The sequence below is a fragment of the Helobdella robusta genome (assembly GCF_000326865.2).
Source record: "Helobdella robusta unplaced genomic scaffold HELROscaffold_22, whole genome shotgun sequence".
Lineage (NCBI taxonomy): Eukaryota > Metazoa > Annelida > Clitellata > Rhynchobdellida > Glossiphoniidae > Helobdella > Helobdella robusta.
The window spans coordinates 1,590,513-1,610,892 of record NW_008704170.1 but is presented as its reverse complement, the minus strand read 5'-3'; the positions used below and the strand labels follow the sequence as shown (position 1 = coordinate 1,610,892).

Below are 20,380 nucleotides of genomic sequence, written 5' to 3'. Positions count from 1 at the left end.
ACATTTCATTCTCGTCGTCGCTTTAAATTGTACCTTTTTGAACAATCTTTTTAATAATGTCTATTTATTTATTCATTAAATGTTGACTGGTTTCTAGTTTTTTTTAAATTGGTTATATAATTTTTGGATATTTCTTGATTTACTTTGTATATATGCATGTATAAATTATTTCTGTTTGGTATATTGATTTAGTCATTATGATATGTTGTGAACTGTTCTTACTAAATGTTCATGTTACGTGGTTTATTATAATATCCTTCGACCGTCAAAAATGAGCGAAGGCCGTTATATTTATTCTAATTATATGGTTTAGAGGTCCTTGACAACACTATTAAAGTTAAATTAACTTTTATGTATTTATGTATATACCTCGCGTTATGAAAGTTGAATTTTTTTGGTTCATTTTTACTCGCTAATGACTAAACCCACACAAACGCACGCGCTAATTAGTGCCAAATAAATTGTGACATTTTAAATTTAATACATTTTCACATTAATTTGCTTTTGCCAAGGAAAAACAGAAAGAATTGTTTTCAAAATTAAGTAATTGATATTTTTATAATAATTTTTTTTTTCAAATTTAAAAACCTAAAATTTTTATTAAAAAATAAGATGTCAATTCCTCTGTTCATCTAATGAACGATGGAGAAAAAACGCCCAGCATCATCATTAGAAGCAGCTACAGCAGCTTCAACATCAGCAGCAGTGGCAGCTTCAGCAGCAGTGGCAGCTTCAACGTCAGCAGCAGCTGATGAAACAGAAAAAGTTAATAATGATTTTCAAAGTCAAAATGCTGGGTATATATAATATACTTATATAATTAATTAAATAATTAATTAATTAATTTAAATATTTTGTTACTTATTTGTATTTATATTAATGTTTATTTAATTATTGTCTTTTTGAAAAATGATTTGTTACAGAGAGACATTGCTAGAGAAGGAGGGAACAGTATGCAATTTTTATCCTTTCACTTTGTTTTTCTATCCATCTCTTCATCCATGCACACACTCACACACGCACATACAAACACACACACATACAAATCAAAATACAGATTATAAATGACCCTATCCACGGTCACATTGAAATCAGCCCCCTCTGCATGGCCATCGTAAACACCCCGCAGTTTCAGAGGTTGAGGTACATTAAGCAGGTTGGATCGAGTTCCCTGGTCTACCCTGGAGCTGTTCACACAAGATTTGAGCATAGTATCGGGTTTGTTTGCATGTGTGCATGTGTACGTGTTTGTATATTAGTATGTGTATGTGTGTGTTTCTATATTACTATGTGTGTGCACGTGTGTATGTACGTGTTTGTATATTAGTATGTGTGTGTTTGTGTGTATGTGTTTGTATATTAGTACGTGTGTGTGTGAGTGTATGTGTTTGTATATTAGTATGCGTGCGTGTGGGTGTGTACTTGTTTGTATATTAGTATGTGGTGTGGGCGTGTGTATGTGTTTGTGTGTATACATGTTTGTATGTTTGTATATTAGTATGTGTGTGTGTGTTTAAGTGCTTGTATGTTTGTATATTAGTATGTCCGTGAAAATTATTTGATTGGTGTGTGTATGCGTGTGTGTGTATGTATGCGTGTATGGATGTGTGTGTATATGTAATGTATGTCTGTTTTTTTGTAGAGTGTGTCACCTGGCAGAAACATTATGTAGAACCCTGCAACAAAAGCAGCCTGAGCTGAATATCACCGAATCCGATGTGTCATGCGTCGCTATTGCTGGATTGTGTCATGATTTGGGTATGTGTGTGTGTTTTTACGTGTGCGTATGTGTATATATCATTACATTACAAATCAGGCCATGGACCTTTTTCGCACCTGTATGATCAGCTGTTTGTTCCTATCTTCAGGAGATTTGTGAAACTACCTGCTTGGAAGGTTTGTTTGTTTGTTTGTGTGCTTATTTGTATGTTTGTTCGTTTGTAAGTTTATTTGTTTGTTTGTGTGGTTTTCTGTTATCTGTATGTCGAGTTGTGTGTGCTGGTATAGATGTTTGTATGTTACAAACATACAAACATACATACAAACAGCACGAAAAAGGTTCAGTTGATATGCTAGACTACCTATTAAAAGTGAATAACTTGAAGCATCTCTTCAGCGATGACGACCTGATATTCATCAAAGAGCAAATTCTTCCCCCTCCGAACAAAGATGTATTATCTTTTTTCTCTTCCATTTGTTTGATTGTTCATTTATTCGTTTTTTCATCCATTCGGTCATCATTCATTCATTCATCCATTCATTCATTCGTTCATTCATTTTTTCTATCTTCATTAATTTACCTCATGTAAATTGTTTTTTCAAGGATTACAAGGGAAGAGGTCAGGACAAGTTGTTTCTCTACGAGGTCTGCCAGATTTCACTCTTATTTTAATTACAAACACACTCACGCACACTCACGCACGCACGCACAGATTGTAGCCAACAAACGGAATGGGATCGACGTAGACAAGTGGGATTACTTCCTTCGGGATAGTTACTATTTGGGTTTGAAAGTTTCGTTCGATCCAGGTCGACTTCTTAAATTTGTTAGGGTTATCAATGTCGATGGGGAGAAACAGATCTGTGCCAGGGCTAAGGTCTGGTTGGTTGGTTGATCGATTGATTGATTGATTGATCGATCGATTGATTATTGATTGATTGACAACCTAGGAAGTGGACAATCTGTATGAGATGTACCACTGCAGAATCAGTCTCTACAAACAAGCCTACCTCCACAAGACCACCATGATCATTGATTACATGTAGGCTGTTGTTGTTGTCGTAGTTGACGATGATAGTAATGATGATGATAGTGATGATGAGGATAGTGATGATGATGTTGTTGTTGTTGTTCTTGATAGTGATGATGATGACGGTGATAGTGGTGTGGAAATTGTACTCTGACACACAACTGTCACATAGTCTGGCAAAAATTTAAATAACAATGTAGCCAACGACAACAACAACAACACAAGCAACAAAACAGACAGCAAAACAGAACAGAACCATTAATTTTTTATTTCAGGATCTGTGAAGCTTTGAGGCTGGCCGATGATCACCTCTGCTTCCCTGGCACCAATGGGTCATTATCCTTTGTCGTCTCCTCGCGTTTTTTTTATTCGTCTATGTTTATTTGTCTATGTTTAGTTGTTTATGTTTACTTGTTTATGTGGTGGTTATTTGTTTTTGTCGCGGTTATCAATCTTTGATGAGTAGTGCGCAGAAGTGAGAAAGAGAGCGAGAGAGAGAGAGAGAGAGAGATAGGATTCTTTATCACAATTAATAAAACACTGCAAAAACAACAACAAATACCACAAACAGGCACACAACAACTCACGAAAAACAAACAAACAAACAACTCACCTTAAACATCATCTACAAATGGCAAACTAGAAAACTCTACAAGATGTCGGAATGCATGAACGATATGGAGGCCTTCTGGAAAATGACGGACGACATCATCCTTCGAATTCTCCACACCCGCAAGCCAGAACTTTCCAGATCGAGGGAATGGATTAGGAGAGTCTTTTCGAGGAAGCTACCTAAAATTGTTGGACTCGTAAAGGAATCTGATGTTGGTTTACATGTCTCTGTGCCTCTTTGTGTGTGTGTTTGTGGCTGTGTTTGTTTGTTTGTGTATGTGAGTGAGTGGCTGTGTGTGTGTGGCTGTATGTGTGTGTGTTGTGTGTGTGTGTGGCTGTATGTGGCTGTATGTGTGTGTGTGTGTTTGTGTGTGTGTTTGTTTGACACAAGCATGCATTGTAAACGTTCACAGAATTCAAGGTTGAAATGGAGCGCTGACTGGGTGCATGAACAGCTCGTCATAGAGAGTGTACTGTTAAGAATGGGCCTCACCACTGATGATTTCATCGTTATCGTTAGTCTACTCATTCATTCATTCATTCATTTATTCATTCATCCATTCAGTCAATCATTCGTCCCTTCTTTCATTTACCAATTTTTTCACACAGACATACACACCCACACTCACAAACAGGCGTGCATACATGCACGCATACATCCAATCAAACACACACACACATACATACACACGCACATACGCACACACACACATACACACACACGTACACACACAGAAACGTTCTTTTGATTATGGTATGAAAGAGAAGAACCCACTTGAAAACTGCATGTTCTACAGTAAACATGATCCAGACGTTGCTTACCAAGTGAGGAAGAATCAAGTGCGTTATCATGATGCTATTGTTATTTGTCTAGCTCTCAATCAACCAATCAATCAATTATTCATCCAATAAATCATTCAACTAATCAATCATTCATTCAATCAATCATTTAATTAATCAATCATTCATTTAATCAATCAGTCAATCAGCCATGCAATCGTTCTTTGATTTATTAAATAATAATTTAATCAAATTTTGTGTTATGTTCGAATCACCCAATCAACCAGCGAATTAATCTCTATATTTTACGGCCAATCAATCAACCAACCAACCATTTAATCAACTCACCAACCAATCATCAATCAATCAGCTAACCAACCAACCAATCATTAATCATTCAACAAACCAACCAATCATCAATCATTCAACTAACCAACCAACAACCGATCAACTCAGGTCTCGTCATTTTTACCTGAAAAATTTCACGAAGTCCAGTACCTGGTCTATTGCAACGAGGATGAGAAAAAAAGTGTGGCCAACGAGGTCTACGTAGCCGTCTGTCTTAAACACAATCTTCTCATCAGCAAAGTCATTATTATAATTATTATTATTTATAATTATCATTATTCATAATTATTCATATTTATTATTATAATTTATTATTTTTTATTATTATGGTTTCTGTTAAAGCACTTCTGTTGATCCTCGTCAGTAATGTTACGTGCATGTTCGGATTGTTGTGTTGTTACTGCTGTTATTATGGCTATAATTTATTTCATTATAATTTATATATTATTACTATTTACATTTGATAATTATAATAATTATTATTATTTATGAATATTTTCTTTCTAATTCAATCTAGGGTGCCGAGCAGAATGGCCTGATGATGACGCCAATAAGGAAAGATTATTTCCAGGTGGCTCCAAGTATCATTTTGAAGTCGCATCGTTCACTCATTCTTTCATTCATTCATTCACTCATTCATTTCCTCATTCATTCATTCTATCATTCATTCATTCATTCACCCATTCATGCACGCACTTATTCCTCCGTTATATTCATTCACTCACTCTCTGATCAGCCGTCCGACGAACCTGCTCTGAAGAAAAGGCGCGAAAGTTTGCACAGGAATCTCGTGAACGAATTCCTCGCCAGCAAGGGTGTCGACATTACGGGCAACTTGTAAAATGAACTTCTTTTTTTGTGGCATCCTTCTTCACAAATTTGAAAGTCGTTCACTGCTCTTGCTATCCAGTTGTATTTTTTGTTGTTTTTTTTTGTTGAAAAAGTTAATAAAAATGTGATAAAAAGTCATTCATCTCAAAGATATTTAGGTGACAATACCCCGGGTTTGTATAGTTGATATGTGTATGTATGTGTGTACGTTCTATATTAATTATTACTTTTTATTACTTATTATTCTCGCACGATCAATTTTTTCTCACGTAATTCATGTAAATGGTTTAAACGTTCAGTTAAAATCCTTCGTTATTACTGTCTAGATAGTTAGATGTGTTCATCTTCCAGTTTGAAATGTCTCATTATTTTATATTTTTGGATTTGAAGTTATGAAAAGGTACACTTTATCACTTGCACATGCGCCTGTGTGTGTTATAGTTTTGTTTATTTCAAATGAAGAACGTTCATCAATCAATTAAAATTAACTAATCGCAATTAATCAAACAAACATTTAACTTATAAAACAAACAATCAACTAATAAAACAAACAATTAACCAATTAAAATTAATATTTCACATTTCACTGAATAAAAGTTTACTTGAATTCATCTGACACACACCACACACACACACACACACACATATATATATATATATATATATATATATATATATACCAGCAATCAAAGAAACCTGTGAATGGTTATTTGTTGAATATAATATATATATATATAACACAATCACGCAATATAAACAAATAAATATAAATATATAACACACAATATAAACAAATGGTGGTTAAGAATCTTCACTATGGAAATATACAACCCATAACATTATATATGTATGCAAATATATATCACCCTGATAAAAAAGCCACAATTAAAAAAATAACTTAATTAACTAATTAATTAATTGATAATTTAATAAAGGTAAAGTTAAACTGAATCAATTAGACCCAAGACAATTGGCCATAACCTAATTGGCAGAAATGGTTATAATGGTGATTGACAAGAATAATAATAATAAATATAATAACAATAATGAAAATAATAATTTGATTCATTAATTTCTTCTTCATTTCCTGGCTTTATCATAGTTCTCCACGAACCAATCACAAGTTTCTTTGATTGCTGGAAGGATGGACGAATGTGAATGAATGGTGAATGAATTGATTGATAGATAGTCGAATGGATGAATTGATAGATGAATTAATAGATAAATGGATGAATTAACTGACGGAATGGTCTGGTAGATGGATAGTTGAATCAACCATGAATTAATTATTCATTAAATTAGTAAAATATTCCAATAAAACACACAAACACGCACACACGGACATACAAACAAACACATGCACACAGACGCACGCACACACCTTGTTCGATGGGTGTGAACTTGAAATCAGGGAGGTACTTTCTCAACTTCGCATTACTAGCTGTCTTCTTGTACTGACCATCAGATTTAGAAGCGTCATACTAAGAAATAATGATAATAATAAAAACACAAATAATAAGCCAGTCAATCATTAAATGAAATTAATCAATCGATCAAAGCAAGTCCATATGTGCCATCAATTATCAACTAATCCAACCAAATCCTAACGTACACACATACACACGATAATAACGATTATGTTAATTTTATAATTAAAAATAATTATAGTTGAAAAATAATTATACTAACAACAACAGGCCCTTGAAAATTCATAGCCCTGACGACCATTTCAGCTGCCTGCTTTATTGAAACTTCATCCTCCTCTCCAACTGTTCAATTTCAATTGTAGTAATAATCATAATTACCACTATAATTATTAATAATAACAAATTAAAGGACAGACCAGATAGAATGATGGGTTCAATTTCGTCATAATCCCTGAGAACCCAGATGAAGAGCCGGGCCAGGTCGAGGGAGTAGATGAACTGCCTCAATGGCGCACCAGTGCCCCAGATTGTAAAAGCCTCGTTGTTTTCTTTATTGGTTGGTTGGATGATTGGTTAGTTGGATGATTGGTTGGTTAGATAATTGGTTGGTTGGATGATTGGTTGGTTGGATGATTGGTTAAATGACTTGTTGATTGCTGTTTGAATGATTGATTGATTGACGGGTTTATTCATTTATTGACCTGAATGACGGATTTTTGGCTCTGTGAATAATTTTAAAATCCCTACTATAACATAATACAACACAAAATAACGCAAAAATCTGTCTAGTCTGCTAGAAGTTGCAGTCAGTCAGACAATCAAAGAACTAACCACTCAACCCACCAGCCAAGCAACCAGCCAGCCAACTAGACATGTCTACAAACCAATGAACCACTTACTCTTAGCCAAATATATCTTATGCATGAGACCAGGCAGGACGTGTCCATCCTCAATGTTGAAATTGTCGTGCGGCCCAAAAACATTCGTCGGTATGACGCTGGTGAACTGGCAGCCATGCTCCTCATGGTAACCTCTGTCGTTGACGTCATCAACATCATCACCACCGTCATCATTATCACTATCACCATCATCACTGTCATCACCATCATTATCACTATAACCGTCATAATCATTATCAGCACCTCAACTCACTTATTTTGCACGTCAATCATTCTTTTAGCATAAGAGTAACCAAAGTTTGAATCATGAGGTGGCCCATTGTGAACCTGAAAACCAAGTGCATTAAGTACAAAACAAGTACAATAAGAACAACAAAAGGACATTACTTATGACATAAATGCATCGAGTGTAACAAAACAAACCATGGTTTCATCAATAGGGTAGGTGGTTTTATTGGGGAATATGCATGTAGAGAGGCATGACACGACTTTTTTAACTTTCATTTCGTAAGAATTGTGCAGTATGTTGTCATTCATTAACATGTTCCTTCTCTGATGATGTGTATGTAGTAGAAAGCAATTTGTTTATATTTTATTATTTATTCTTTAAATTTTAGGTATTTATTTATTTTTTTTAAATTCTTTAAAAAATCTCTGAAACAGAAAATTCTTAAAACAAAAAAAAATCTTACAAAAAAAGCCAGATTGTGTTTGAGATTCTTGAATAGTCCCCCAACCATTGCAGCAAGATGAATGACATGCGTTGGGTGCACACGTTCAAATAAGGTCTTCGTTTCATCTAAATTACTTTTAGACAATCATCCATATCATAGTAGACTAAATATTACATTTCTTTAAAAATTAATTATTTTACTTTTAGTTGTTTAAAAATATTTTGTTTACTAGAAGTAAAATAATTTATTCATTGTTTGTTTATTATATTTCACTATTTTTAGTTATTATGGTATGTTTCTTGTTTGCAAATTCACTACTCATAGGTTTCTAAATCATTATTATAATATAATCTTGACTACAGAGTGCAAACCAGACTGCAATAGCAATGGCTAGGCAGCATATTATTAATAAAGAAATTTAAAATCTTCACTCACGTAAGGTCGGCATCCTTCGACGATAGAAAGATCCATTCTTCATTTTCTCTTTTTTCTTCAGTCTCCACAATCTTTTTAATGGCCTGGCCGACCAGCCCGGAGCCGCCGGTGACCAGGATTATTTTTTTATCGCCCGACATCTGAAAAAATTTCATTTAAATAATTTTTAATAATATTTAATTGAATATAATTCTTTAAAAATGTTGAATTTAAATGCAATTTTGTAAAAAAAAAACCCATCTTTATTTACCTTGCACGACCACAATTAAGTTTACTTTTAAGCATTAACAGTTAACACGTAACCAATGGATTTACACCACATAACTAAAATAAATATAACGGCCTTCGCTCACTTTTAACGGTCGAACAAGGAGCTTACTTCCGGAAGAGATTTGGAGGGTGATTTATTATCGTTCGAGTCAAGAGTCGGGCTATTTGACATGCTTGGATTATTGGCTTACGAAATTGCAATCAATCAATCAATCAATTAGCTTATAAAGCGCTATTTCCGCGATGTTCAACAGCGCTCCTCAATGAATTTTGAAAACAGATGGGTCTTGAGACCCGCTCTTAACTTCGCAAGTGATGGAGAAGTAGTCAGAGAAGTAGGTAGAGTTCCAGAGAGAAGGACCAGAAAAAGCAAAAGCAGATTTGGCAAAAGAGTGTTTAACACGAGTTAAGAAAAAGCGAGAAGAAGACGATCGTAAACCGATCGTAAATCTGATAAATACTTAGGAAATAATTTAGATTGAGACTTATACATGAACGTGCAAATATTAAAAATTATTCTATATTTTATAGGTAGCCAGAGCAAGAGAACAAGATATGGAGATATATGAGAAAAGAAAGGGGCACGAGCAACTAGACGAGCAGCAGAGTTAAAAGCTTTACTTAAAGGATAGAGTATAGAGTCAGGAAGACCATAGTAGAGCGAGTTACAATAATCAATCCTAGATAAGACTAACGAAGTAACAAGAAGGAGAAGAGTAGGATCGTCAAGAAAAGGCAAAAGTTTTTTTATTCTACGTAGATGAAAGTAAGAGCTTCTAGCAACACTGTTAATCTGAGAAGAGAGAGACATAGTAGAATCAAAGATAAAACCTAGACAACGAAACTTATGAGAGACATCAAGAGTTTTAGAATCAGGTAAGATAATAGGAGGAATAGTAATAGAGTTTTTAGATTTATTAAAACAAATTAATTCAAACTTAGAAGGATTAAGTTTAAGACACATAGAGTCAGACCAAGCAATAATTGAAGAAAGACATAGAGATAAATTATGAAGAACACTATTGAGATTAGATGGAGGAAAAGAAGTATAAATGTAAGAATCATCAGCATCTAGTTGACTAGAGAAAGAAAAGTTATTAATAATACGAGGTAGTTCAGAAGTATAGAGTATAAATAGAAAAGGGCCAAGGATAGAACCCTGAGGTACCCCGAAAGTAAGAGTAGAGGAGTTAGAAGTAGAATTATTGAGAACAACAGAAGAAAAACGATTACAGAGATAAGAAGAAAACCAAGATAGACAAGAATCAGTAATATTAAAAGAATGATGCAGCAGTCTCAAGAGAATAGTATGGTCTGTTGAGTTTTGTTTTATATTAAAACATTATGATTTATAATATACATTTATTTTTTTTTGGACCAAATGTTCTTTGCTTTGTACGTAACTTCACTTTTTCCTTTTCTGTTGATCCGGTGGATAATAAACAAGACGAGAACGTTGCTTGGTTTATTTCTCTTCTTTTAATGTCTTTCAATATTATATCAATTAATTAAACGATCTACGTAACAAGAAATTTAACATGGTCAACAGTATCAAAAGCCGAGGAAAAGTCAAGAGCAAGAAGAAGAGTAAGATTACTATTGTCACTAGGGAGAAGGATATCATTGTGTATTTTGAGTAAAGAAGTTTCAGTACTGTGAGCAGGTCTGAAACCATGCATGGATTTTAACGAGCAAGCTATATGAAATATTTACTTGACTTAATATGCTTAAAACATTGTAGTAATTCTCTTTAATTTTATTAAATAAAATTATGATTTTATTAAATAAAATTATTTATTATTAAATTATTGTTGTTAATTTGAATATAAAAATTATACTTTTGGTTCTGTGAAATCAGGTGGCTTTTTCCTGAAGCCGAAGGTTGGCTTAGTAGGATTGAACTAAAGTCACCCTTTTTTACACTATTCGATCATGTTAAAAATTTGTTTGCTCATGAAATTAACGGCCTAAATAGATCAAAATTGTTATTTGAACAACTATCTTCATTATATTCAATGAATATTTTACATTCTGCTGGTGCTCATAGAAATTATAGTTGCTGAAATCATACGTTGGCTTACTGCAGTGGCTTACTGGGTCTCATACAACAGTGTCATGGCGGTTTTCTTTACATATAATGCTTTAAATAAGTCAATATATTCATTTCGCAATTATTTTTGTCAATATAAATTAAGAAATTGCTTTTGTCTGGTAAAATACAGTGGCCAAGTAAAGCCGTATGTTGGCTTAATCGGATTTTTTTTTCATATATACAATACTATGAGATCAATCAATCAACCAATCAATCAACCCACCAACCATTCATTCAATCAACTAATCAACCAACCAATCGACCAATCAATGAACCATATTTGAAAAATATTTGCAAGGCTTGTTCAAACTCGAACAAAAACTTAACTGTACAGATCTACAAACAATTTCGAGATTTTAGTAAAGAAAGAAAAACAATAGTTGCTTTTATTAAATCAAGAAATATCCAAAAATTATATAACCAAATTAAAAAAACTAGAAACCAGTCAACATTTAATAAATAATTAAATAAATAGATATTATTAAAAAGATTGTCCAAAAAGGTAAAATTTAAGGCGACGACGAGAATGAAATGTAGTTTGTTTTGTTGGTGGGGTGTTGGGAAGCGAAAACAAACACATCACACAAACAAGCAATTGGAAAAAATAGGCAACTTATCTTTTTGAGATAACACTCAATCTTTGTTCAAATTCGAGTACTTTCAAATGTACAATGAGACAAAAACAAATTTACCTTTAACATTATCTTCGATTTGTCATCGGAACGATCATCATGAGACCACCATCTGAAACGTGCTGACGCCCACCACAGCCCACCTCTCATCATTCTGTAGACAAGTTTTTATTAATTAGCAAATTAGTAAATCAAGAAACAAAGGAACGAACGAATAAAGGATTAACTGAATGATTGAACGATTGGTTGAATGAATAAATTAACTAATTAATTAATCAACCAATGATTTAATGAATGAATAGAATGAATCAATAAATAAATTAATTGAGGAATAATTTGAAAGATAGTGATAAAATGAATGAATGAATGAATGAGAAAAATAAAAAAAGAAACTAAATCATACTTCAAAAACTGTCGTTACTGTTATCTTCGAATTGTCATCGGAACGATCTTCATGAGACCTCCATCTGAAACGTGCTGATGCCCACCACAGCTCACCTCTCATCATTCTGTAGACATTTTTTATTAGCGTATTAGTAAATCAAGGAACGATCGAATAAATAACTGAATGATTGAATAATTGGTTAAATGAATAAGTGAATGAATGAATTAATAAATCAATGATTCAATTAATGAATAGAATGAATTAACGAATCAATTAATAGATGAATAATTCAAAAGGTTGAGTGAAAAAATGAACGAATGAGAAAAATAAAAAACGAAACTAAACCTTACTTCAAAAATCGTCGTTACTGTACTTTCTATTGCACCGACCACCACCATCTGGTCGGCACACAAAATACCATCCGAACTTCAGAGTGTCAGTCGAACAGCCAACGAGCTGATTCTTCCTACACCACTATCATCATATGTAGATCATCATGAGACCATCATCTAAAACGTGCTGACTCCCACCACCGCCCACCTCTCATCATTTTGTAGACAATTTTTTATTAGCGTAGTAGTAAATGAATGTTAGAAGCTTAGAAGCAAAAAATTATAAAATGGAAATAATGGCAAATACATAATAAATGAAAATAATAAAAAGATTAAAATGTAAAATAAAAACTTACCGTCGTCCATTCGACAAAGGCAGAATGTTGAATGCTTTCCGGTTTCTACGTTGACCTCCAAAACTGGTACCAGTCCTCCTCGAGATTGTTGTTGAAACACAGCCCGTGTTGATGGAGAAAGATAAAGAGAAGATTCTCATCAGAAAGCTTAGCGGTGCCTGCATCTCAAATTGCTTAATAAAAATAATCCTATCTACCTATTCAATTACCTTAACTAATCTATAAATTAATGGTACGATAGTCGAAAGTCCCCCTTCATTCTCCATCCTTGCACAGAGGTTCACCGACAGCCAGGGCACCGGATAGTAAACCATTGCCGTGCGGATAGTAGACTATTGCGGTGCGGATAGTAAACCATTTGCCGTCCGGAAGCCGTGCGGGTAGTAGACTATGGTCGTGCCGCATGTTAAATCATTACCGTGCAGATAGTAAACCATTGCCGTCCGGATAGTAAACCATTGCCGGTTCACCACTGGCCACCAAGGCTTACCTCTGACAAGAGACTTCGAAATTCAGAGTCTATCGGCTATCGACCCTCAACTTACCTATTCATTACAATTAAGCCCTAGCTTATCTAAAAATTACAAAACTCAAGAGCCCAATTCATTGGCCAATCGGCACCCACCCCACCACCTACGTAATGCCTTGGGCTCCAACTTAATAATAATATAAAACTTAAACCCTAGGTCTATTAATGAGTATGTGTTACAACGTAGCCTTAACTTACCTATTCATTACATTATTGTCCTAGCTTACCTAAAATTACAAAACTCAAGAGCCCAATTCATTGGCCTTTCGGCACCCACCCCACCACCTACGTAATGCCTTGGGCTCCAACATAATAATAATAATATAAAACTTAATAATTAACCTACCTATCAATACACTTACAGCGTTTTAATTTACATTAGAAGATTGTTCCTAGAATTACATTATTGCCCTTAACTACCTATGAAATTAAATTACTCTCAACCTTAGTAATAATTTAGAATGTGTAATGAAAATAAAATTACGCTCAAATACTAACATATGTGTTTATGTATGTATTTGTGCGTGTGTGTAATACGCTGATGCGTGTAATGTGGGTGCAAGAAAAAATAGAAGCGATAAACTTACGCGCCTACCTATCAACTACATTAGTGTTGGATGCTTCCTATCTATCCTACCTACAATTAAAATTATGCCTATCTAACCTACCTATATAGCTACTTAATGTAATTGTGTGTGTGTGTGTGTGTGTGTGTGTGTGTGTGCGTGTAAGCATTCTTACTTATTTTTAAATTACAGAGAAAAAAGAATAAAACGTATCCCAGCCAGGCGTGTATTCTTTTCCTCTGAATGAATGAACGTAGCCTGACATCTTCCATGAACTCCTCTGGAAGCTTCAGCCTGAATGAAATGAAAAAATCTTATTTAATTAATTTAAATGAAAATATAGAAACGAGCCGCGGTGAAACCCGCCAGCCGGAAAAGCCAGCCAATTGGCAAAAAGAGAAACCGCAAAGAAACCGTAAAACGAACCCCAGCCAGGCGTGCATTCTTTGACACTGAATGAACGAACGTAGCGTGACATCACAACCATTCTGATCTTCCACGATGAACTCCTCCGGAAGCTTCAACCTGAATGAATGAACCTGAAAGAACCTAAATGAATGAACAAATCTTATTTAATTAATTTGAATGAAAATAGAGAAACGCAAAGAAGCTGACCGGTCGGCAAAGAAAAGAACCTCAAAGAAAGGTATCTATATAGGATTTATGCTCTATATAACTCTATATAACTCTATATAACTCTATATAACTCTATATAACTCTATATAACTCTATATAACTCTATATAACTCTATATAACTCTATATAACTCTATATAACTCTATATAACTCTATATAACTCTATATAACTCTATATAACTCTATATAACTCTATATAACTCTATATAACTCTATATAACTCTATATAACTCTATATAACTCTATATAACTCTATATAGCCATGCATACTACTACATTCAATCAATAAAAATCCCACTAAAACCAGGAACCTGCGTACCTGCTGAATGTATGGTGTGAAACAAAACAAAACAAAAACACAAAACAAAAGACACACCACAAAGTAGAGTAAAAGAATAGGAGTCCCTAACCTACCTATATAACTAAATTACCTTATCCCCTAGCCTACCTATATAATAAATTAATTTTTAATCTCACCTACCTATGTTTCATTAACTTAACTCAAGACTCATGAAGGAAGAGAAAAAAGAGTAAAACAGAACATAAAATACTACCACACAAACAAACATGATGTATGAATGTGTGTATGAGCAACCGCTAAAGAACCCACCTAAAATATAAAAAAAATACCACACACAAACCACAGGCAACATATATAACTCTATACAATAAAATAAAAAAATTATAAAAATAAAATAAATGAGATCAAGCAGACTGCTTCAAGCGAAACAGAATGCCTGATCTGATTTTCATGTTGTCTCAGCTCCTATTTATACTCGTTTCAACCATACATTTTCATCATTCACATCAGTATAATATAAATTTATTATAAAAGCAATAGTAATCAGTGCTATACATGTACACACGCAGTTCAAATTTTTCGGGAAGAATTCAAAATAGTTTGAGACCACACCTTTTTTAACATACAATTCCAAGTCGAGCTAAGCCAAGCTAAGCCAATGTTCATAGATTTATATATATGTACGCACGCAGTTCAAATTTTTCCGGAAAAATTCAAAATAGTTTGAGACTCCACCTTGCTTAATATTAAAATTTTGCTCGCTTTATTTACGAACATCCCAATATAACAAATTCTCCATCCTATTTTAAAAATATTCTTTAATGCTTTTTAATCAGTCAGGTCACAAAAATCATTATCGATATCGCGATGAAATTAAATTGAAATTTTTTTTAAATTGTTGATAAAAGTAACTAGTATATAGTAAAAAGTTTAAATTTTTCTGAGAGAATTCAAAATAATTTGAGACTACACCATATATATATATATATATATTTTTTTTATTTAGTTATGCCTACGTATAATATTTGGTTTGGTCAAATTTGATAGGAATTGAACACAACTTTTATACCGGCTGATTAACTACCGTGCAGTAAAATAACTACTAGTGTTAACATGACGTCATTTCCTTCAACGATTTCGCAACGAATTACCCATCCTATTTAATAATTATTATTTGATGTTTTTTAATTTGTAACGCCACAATCATCATCATCGATAAAGCAATTAAATCAAATTGAGAATTTTTAAAATTTTTGAAAAATGTACCCTTATTCATTTTATGATACTACTTTGTTCAATAAGATGCTGTTTGATACATATAACTAGAATAAATATAACGGCCTTCGCTCACTTTCAACGGTTGAACAAGGAGCTTACTTCTGGAGGGGAGATGGAGGGTGATTTTTTATAGTTCGAGTCAAAAGTTACGATAGTATATTTACTAATTACAATATATTGCTTTTATTTAAAATGTTCAAATTTTATTTTTTTAAATTGTTATCCACTATGGTAATTAATTACTTTTATTTGGTATAAATTTAAACAAATAAAATCGACATTACCAAAATAAATTAAAAGTTGCAAAAATTGAGATTCTTTGCATATCCCTGCTCCAACCCATAAGAAAGTGTTGTTTAATGGTAAATAGGCCTCCCCTTGATTTACACCATACATAGGTAGTAAAATTTTCAAACAATTTTTATAAAAATAAAAATTAAATAATTTAAATATTTATTAAAATTATTATAAATAATTTAAAATTAAAAACTTGCTAAAATAATTTATAAAAATTAGAATACCAAAAACAATTTTTTTCACTTTTTTTATACTTTGTAAAATTTCCAATTTTTCAGTTGGAATTTCCATTGAAAATCCCCAGCCGCCAAATAAGGAAGGGAATTTAATATTTTAAATGGCATCTCAGAAAGCTCTGATAGATCCGTTTGACTTCCACCTGTACATTGGTAGCTCATTAGATTTTATTCACACAACAAATTTTATTAAAAAAAAATTCAGTGACCTGGGTCTTCTGGTAAAGTTAAAGTACGACGAGCCGTCACATGAAACCGAACTGACGAACGTTCATGATGGCATCTCAAAAAGCTTTCGATCTTTAATATTTGTGACGGATTCATATTTTGAAGACCCATTTTTTAATGAAGAAAAGTCCAGGCTCCTGCAAAAGTGTAAGATGTTCACCGATAAGGCAGTTTTGATAATATTGATATCGGATGAAGAGGTGATAAAAGACATGGAAGGTGCTAAAAAAATATTTCAAGATTTTGAACAACTGATCGTATCAAAAAGTGATCTCAAAGAGGATAAATTTTACAAAGATTTAATAAGCTCTCTAATTGACGGTCAATATAATAGATTAAATTAATGATACAAACTTCATCTTATTTAAAAATTCATTTTTTTCAAATTTCCAGTCAACCCAAACCTAAATTTGATTCATCTCCCTAAAGCAAATATGGGACAAGAGGCAGCTTACAGATACTTTTATGGGTTTTTAAGGCTGGTTCTCCCAGGTTTTCCATAAGATACTTTCTATTTTTTAATAATTATTTGCTCCCTTTATTCACCCTATTTTAGCAACCAAAGCACAATAATTTTCCAAAAATTGTATTTAATTTATTAATTTATTGTCACACGTTTGTTTTAATTTGTATCTTTATTATTTGAATTTTCCAGATTTATCGATAAAATCTTTCGAAGGATTTGAAAAAATAGGGCAGAATATAATCTCAAAAATGTTGATAATAATTCCAGAGGACTGCTTCTGTAGGGTGACATTGGATACACAGGATAAGTTGATAGAAACCACGAAACAATTCATTACTACGATTGCAAACAGAGCCGGCACACTGGAAAGACATTACAAGAGCTCAATTCATAAAATTCTCGATGAAAATGTCCGTTAAATGTTTGATCGTTTTACATTTTTCATTTTTTTCCGTTTTATACATCAAATTTAAATTATTTTTTAAACAATTTGAAGAAAAAAGAATGCTATTATTTTGTTGGAGAATTCGCGGCACCCTTACTGTCCATATACGAAAACTTTCTATTTGGCCTGTCTGGCATAACCCAGGAGGAACTTTACCAAGAGAGAAATGTGTTTCTAGTAACTTTGAGATCAATTCTAAATCACGAAACAAACCATAAAGTGAAAGATAAATATAAGCTTCTGTTTTGGAGGAACATTGGTTTAGGTTGCTTTTGGATTTACTGAATTTTATTTCATTTTTATTATTTCATAAATCGTATTTTTTTTTTTAATAAAAGACCGCTCAGAGCTAGATGGGTCACTTTATAATCTGATTTGGGCAGTCGTTAAGGAAGAATTAACTTCAACGCGTTAGATGTATTTCAACCCACCTTCAAAAAAAACTTTTTTTTTATAACTTTTCTAAATGTTTAAAATTAAATAAATATTTATAAGCATAAAAGTGAAATTTTTGAAACCAGTCGAAACACTCAATTTGGAAGAAGACAGCTGCCAAATTGTTGAAGCTCCAACAAAAGCCCACACGCAGATAATTAGGACCGAATGGTCGTTTAAGAAAGGTTTTTGATGAATAATAAAAATACGTTTGATGACATCATTCAGTTACGTCACAGGCTATCAAAAAATACTATTTGAGCTAATATATTTTCTTGAAGATGTATGCAAGAACTTGGCGAGATACAACTTATCGCAAACTGTCAGAGGAAAGTGTTTGGCATTTATATTTACAGAGTGTCTCGATGAACCTGGAGTCAGATCTGGTTGTCAACATGATGAAAGTAGGTTCAATTTTAATGAAATTTTTTCAATTATCTATTTTTTTTACTCATTCAAACGCAGAATACATCCGCGAAACCTTCGAAAGTTTAAGGTTCGAAGTTCATATTCACTACGACCTAACAAATAGCGAATTCGAAAAGGAATTACTAAAGTACCAGATGATGGACCACAGCTCGTACGGAGCTTTCGCCTGCTGCATCTCGAGTCACGGACGTTACGGAAACATCATCACCAAAGACGGCCTGATGCCCATCCTAAAAATGACCGACTTCTTTTCAGAATCTGCATGCCCAACTCTTAAAGAAAAACCAAAAATGTTCTTCGTACAGTGCTGTCAGAAAGGTTTAGAATCATATTTTCTTACCACATATTACCACATCTCACCATGATTTCAATAAATTGAAGTTTAACCTTGAAAAAAAATTCTTAGCCACAGACGATTTAAACGTAAAAGAAAAAATATTAGAAGCAAATCAAACGTCTGAAAACGTCGATAAGTTACGTATGATGGTGAAATCTTTTTTGAATTTGAGCGAAGCCGACATTGCGAATCCCCAACTGACCTCTAAAATAATCAGTCTCATACAAGGTAGGCCTCATAAACCCATTCATACATGTACAAACATTTCGGAATTAAAATTTTTATTTGAAAAATTCACCAAAAGATAAAAGCAGCAAAGATGTCACACAAATAATCCGTTACGAAAGTTTAATCAAGTGCGCTCTCACACCGAGTCATCCGAATTTTTTAATGTCTTACTCGTGCCTGCCAACGAAAGCATCGTACAGATCTCCAAACGTTGGAAGCATTTACTTCAAAACATTGCAAAAATGTTTGGACAAGAATGTAGACATCAATGTATGCTTGGTTAAGTTGACCAACGAAGTGAGTTCAATTGTAGAGTCTCAGAGGAAGAAAGGCAAGGATGTCTTTCAGGAACCATTTTTCGTATCAGCTGGCTTGAAAAAATCAATTTATTTTGATTAAAAAACTGTTGAAATGTTGCACGTGTGCATCTCATCTGCCGACGTCCTGTTTTTGAAATTTTGATATCGCTGTAAAGATCTGAGTTATGAAGAAATAAATAAAAACAGTTTGCAAACACACAACTTTAATTTTCATAAATTTAAAAAGTGATAGACAACAAATATTTCAGATAATATGACAATTTTAGTCTTCGGGGTCTTCAAGTTAGTTCAATTAAAATAACGCGTCACTTTGTTTTGAAATACAAAGTTTATAAAACCATCTTACGGTTTGAGAGTATTCTTTTATGTGATGGGGTGTGTGTCGTGTGTGTGTGTGGGTGAGTGGTGTGGTGGTGTGTGTATGTATTTCGTGGGTAAAACGTGTTTCTTGTGAAGACGAAAGAAAACAAACAGGAAAGACGACAGCGTAACAAATTTACACACGCACAAGCATGTCTTTGACTTTGGTATGTAATGATGTGTAATACCTTTATTTTAACAAAAATAATTCATTCATAATTCTACTAATTCATTTTTTCAATTTTAATTTCTTTTTACTATCTCAAATACGATCTTATTCAAATCCGATGTTTACCTTTTAAAACTCGCACCTTCACATTTCCTGCTAATTTGTAACTTCGGAAAAACCCAGCATCGTAAAAACTGCATCGCAAAAACCCAACTTAGCTAATGTTATTTTCTTTCTCATTATGGCAACGGTCACATCCCAGAGACAGGCGATAGACCCGTTTGATTATCACATGTA

The 20,380-nt window shown here is 33.3% G+C and overlaps 3 protein-coding genes across 3 annotated transcripts; 2 read left to right on the top strand and 1 right to left on the bottom strand.

The window, feature by feature from the left end:
* Positions 1 to 359: 359 nt before the first annotated feature.
* On the top strand, positions 360 to 5,726 carry HELRODRAFT_99321 (hypothetical protein). The gene is made up of 17 exons (XM_009018671.1): positions 360 to 543; positions 613 to 797; positions 906 to 950; positions 1,057 to 1,218; positions 1,643 to 1,758; positions 1,817 to 1,896; positions 2,049 to 2,171; positions 2,324 to 2,365; positions 2,433 to 2,597; positions 2,671 to 2,762; positions 3,026 to 3,082; positions 3,394 to 3,574; positions 3,776 to 3,877; positions 4,098 to 4,202; positions 4,599 to 4,729; positions 5,007 to 5,061; positions 5,227 to 5,726. Exons 2-17 carry the CDS (start codon positions 643 to 645, stop codon positions 5,329 to 5,331), a joined length of 1,716 nt encoding a protein of 571 aa, XP_009016919.1. The 5' UTR covers positions 360 to 543; positions 613 to 642; the 3' UTR covers positions 5,332 to 5,726.
* Positions 5,727 to 5,755: 29 nt separating this feature from the next.
* On the bottom strand, positions 5,756 to 9,031 carry HELRODRAFT_185540 (hypothetical protein). Its single transcript, XM_009018670.1, is given in 13 exon segments — positions 5,756 to 5,888; positions 5,902 to 5,944; positions 5,966 to 6,306; positions 6,332 to 6,457; positions 6,703 to 6,802; positions 7,011 to 7,090; positions 7,165 to 7,296; positions 7,648 to 7,781; positions 7,901 to 7,974; positions 8,071 to 8,199; positions 8,340 to 8,454; positions 8,757 to 8,896; positions 9,007 to 9,031. The coding sequence occupies 9 exon segments, from the start codon at positions 8,894 to 8,896 to the stop codon at positions 6,402 to 6,404; spliced, it is 960 nt and encodes a 319-aa protein (XP_009016918.1). The 5' UTR covers positions 9,007 to 9,031; the 3' UTR covers positions 5,756 to 5,888; positions 5,902 to 5,944; positions 5,966 to 6,306; positions 6,332 to 6,401.
* A 9,658-nt stretch (positions 9,032 to 18,689) lies between these two features.
* Positions 18,690 to 18,983, top strand: HELRODRAFT_134617 (hypothetical protein; the record flags this gene model as incomplete). The annotated part of the gene is made up of 1 exon (XM_009018669.1): positions 18,690 to 18,983. A coding segment is annotated over one exon (294 nt), but the record flags the coding sequence as incomplete, so codon positions are not given.
* Between the last annotated feature and the right edge of the window lie 1,397 nt (positions 18,984 to 20,380).

Coding starts and splice junctions, on each gene's coding strand:
- HELRODRAFT_185540 (XM_009018670.1), bottom strand. CDS start 8,896: ATGTCGGGCGATAAAAAAATAATCCTGGTCACCGGCGGCTCCGGGCTG. Junction 8,455..8,756: donor TCGAAGGATGCCGACCTTAC/GTGAGTGAAGAT, acceptor ATTGTCTAAAAG/TAATTTAGATGAAACGAAGA. Junction 7,975..8,070: donor ACCCTATTGATGAAACCATG/GTTTGTTTTGTT, acceptor CTTGGTTTTCAG/GTTCACAATGGGCCACCTCA.
- HELRODRAFT_99321 (XM_009018671.1), top strand. CDS start 643: ATGGAGAAAAAACGCCCAGCATCATCATTAGAAGCAGCTACAGCAGCT. Junction 2,598..2,670: donor AGATCTGTGCCAGGGCTAAG/GTCTGGTTGGTT, acceptor TTGACAACCTAG/GAAGTGGACAATCTGTATGA. Junction 3,083..3,393: donor TGCTTCCCTGGCACCAATGG/GTCATTATCCTT, acceptor ATGGCAAACTAG/AAAACTCTACAAGATGTCGG.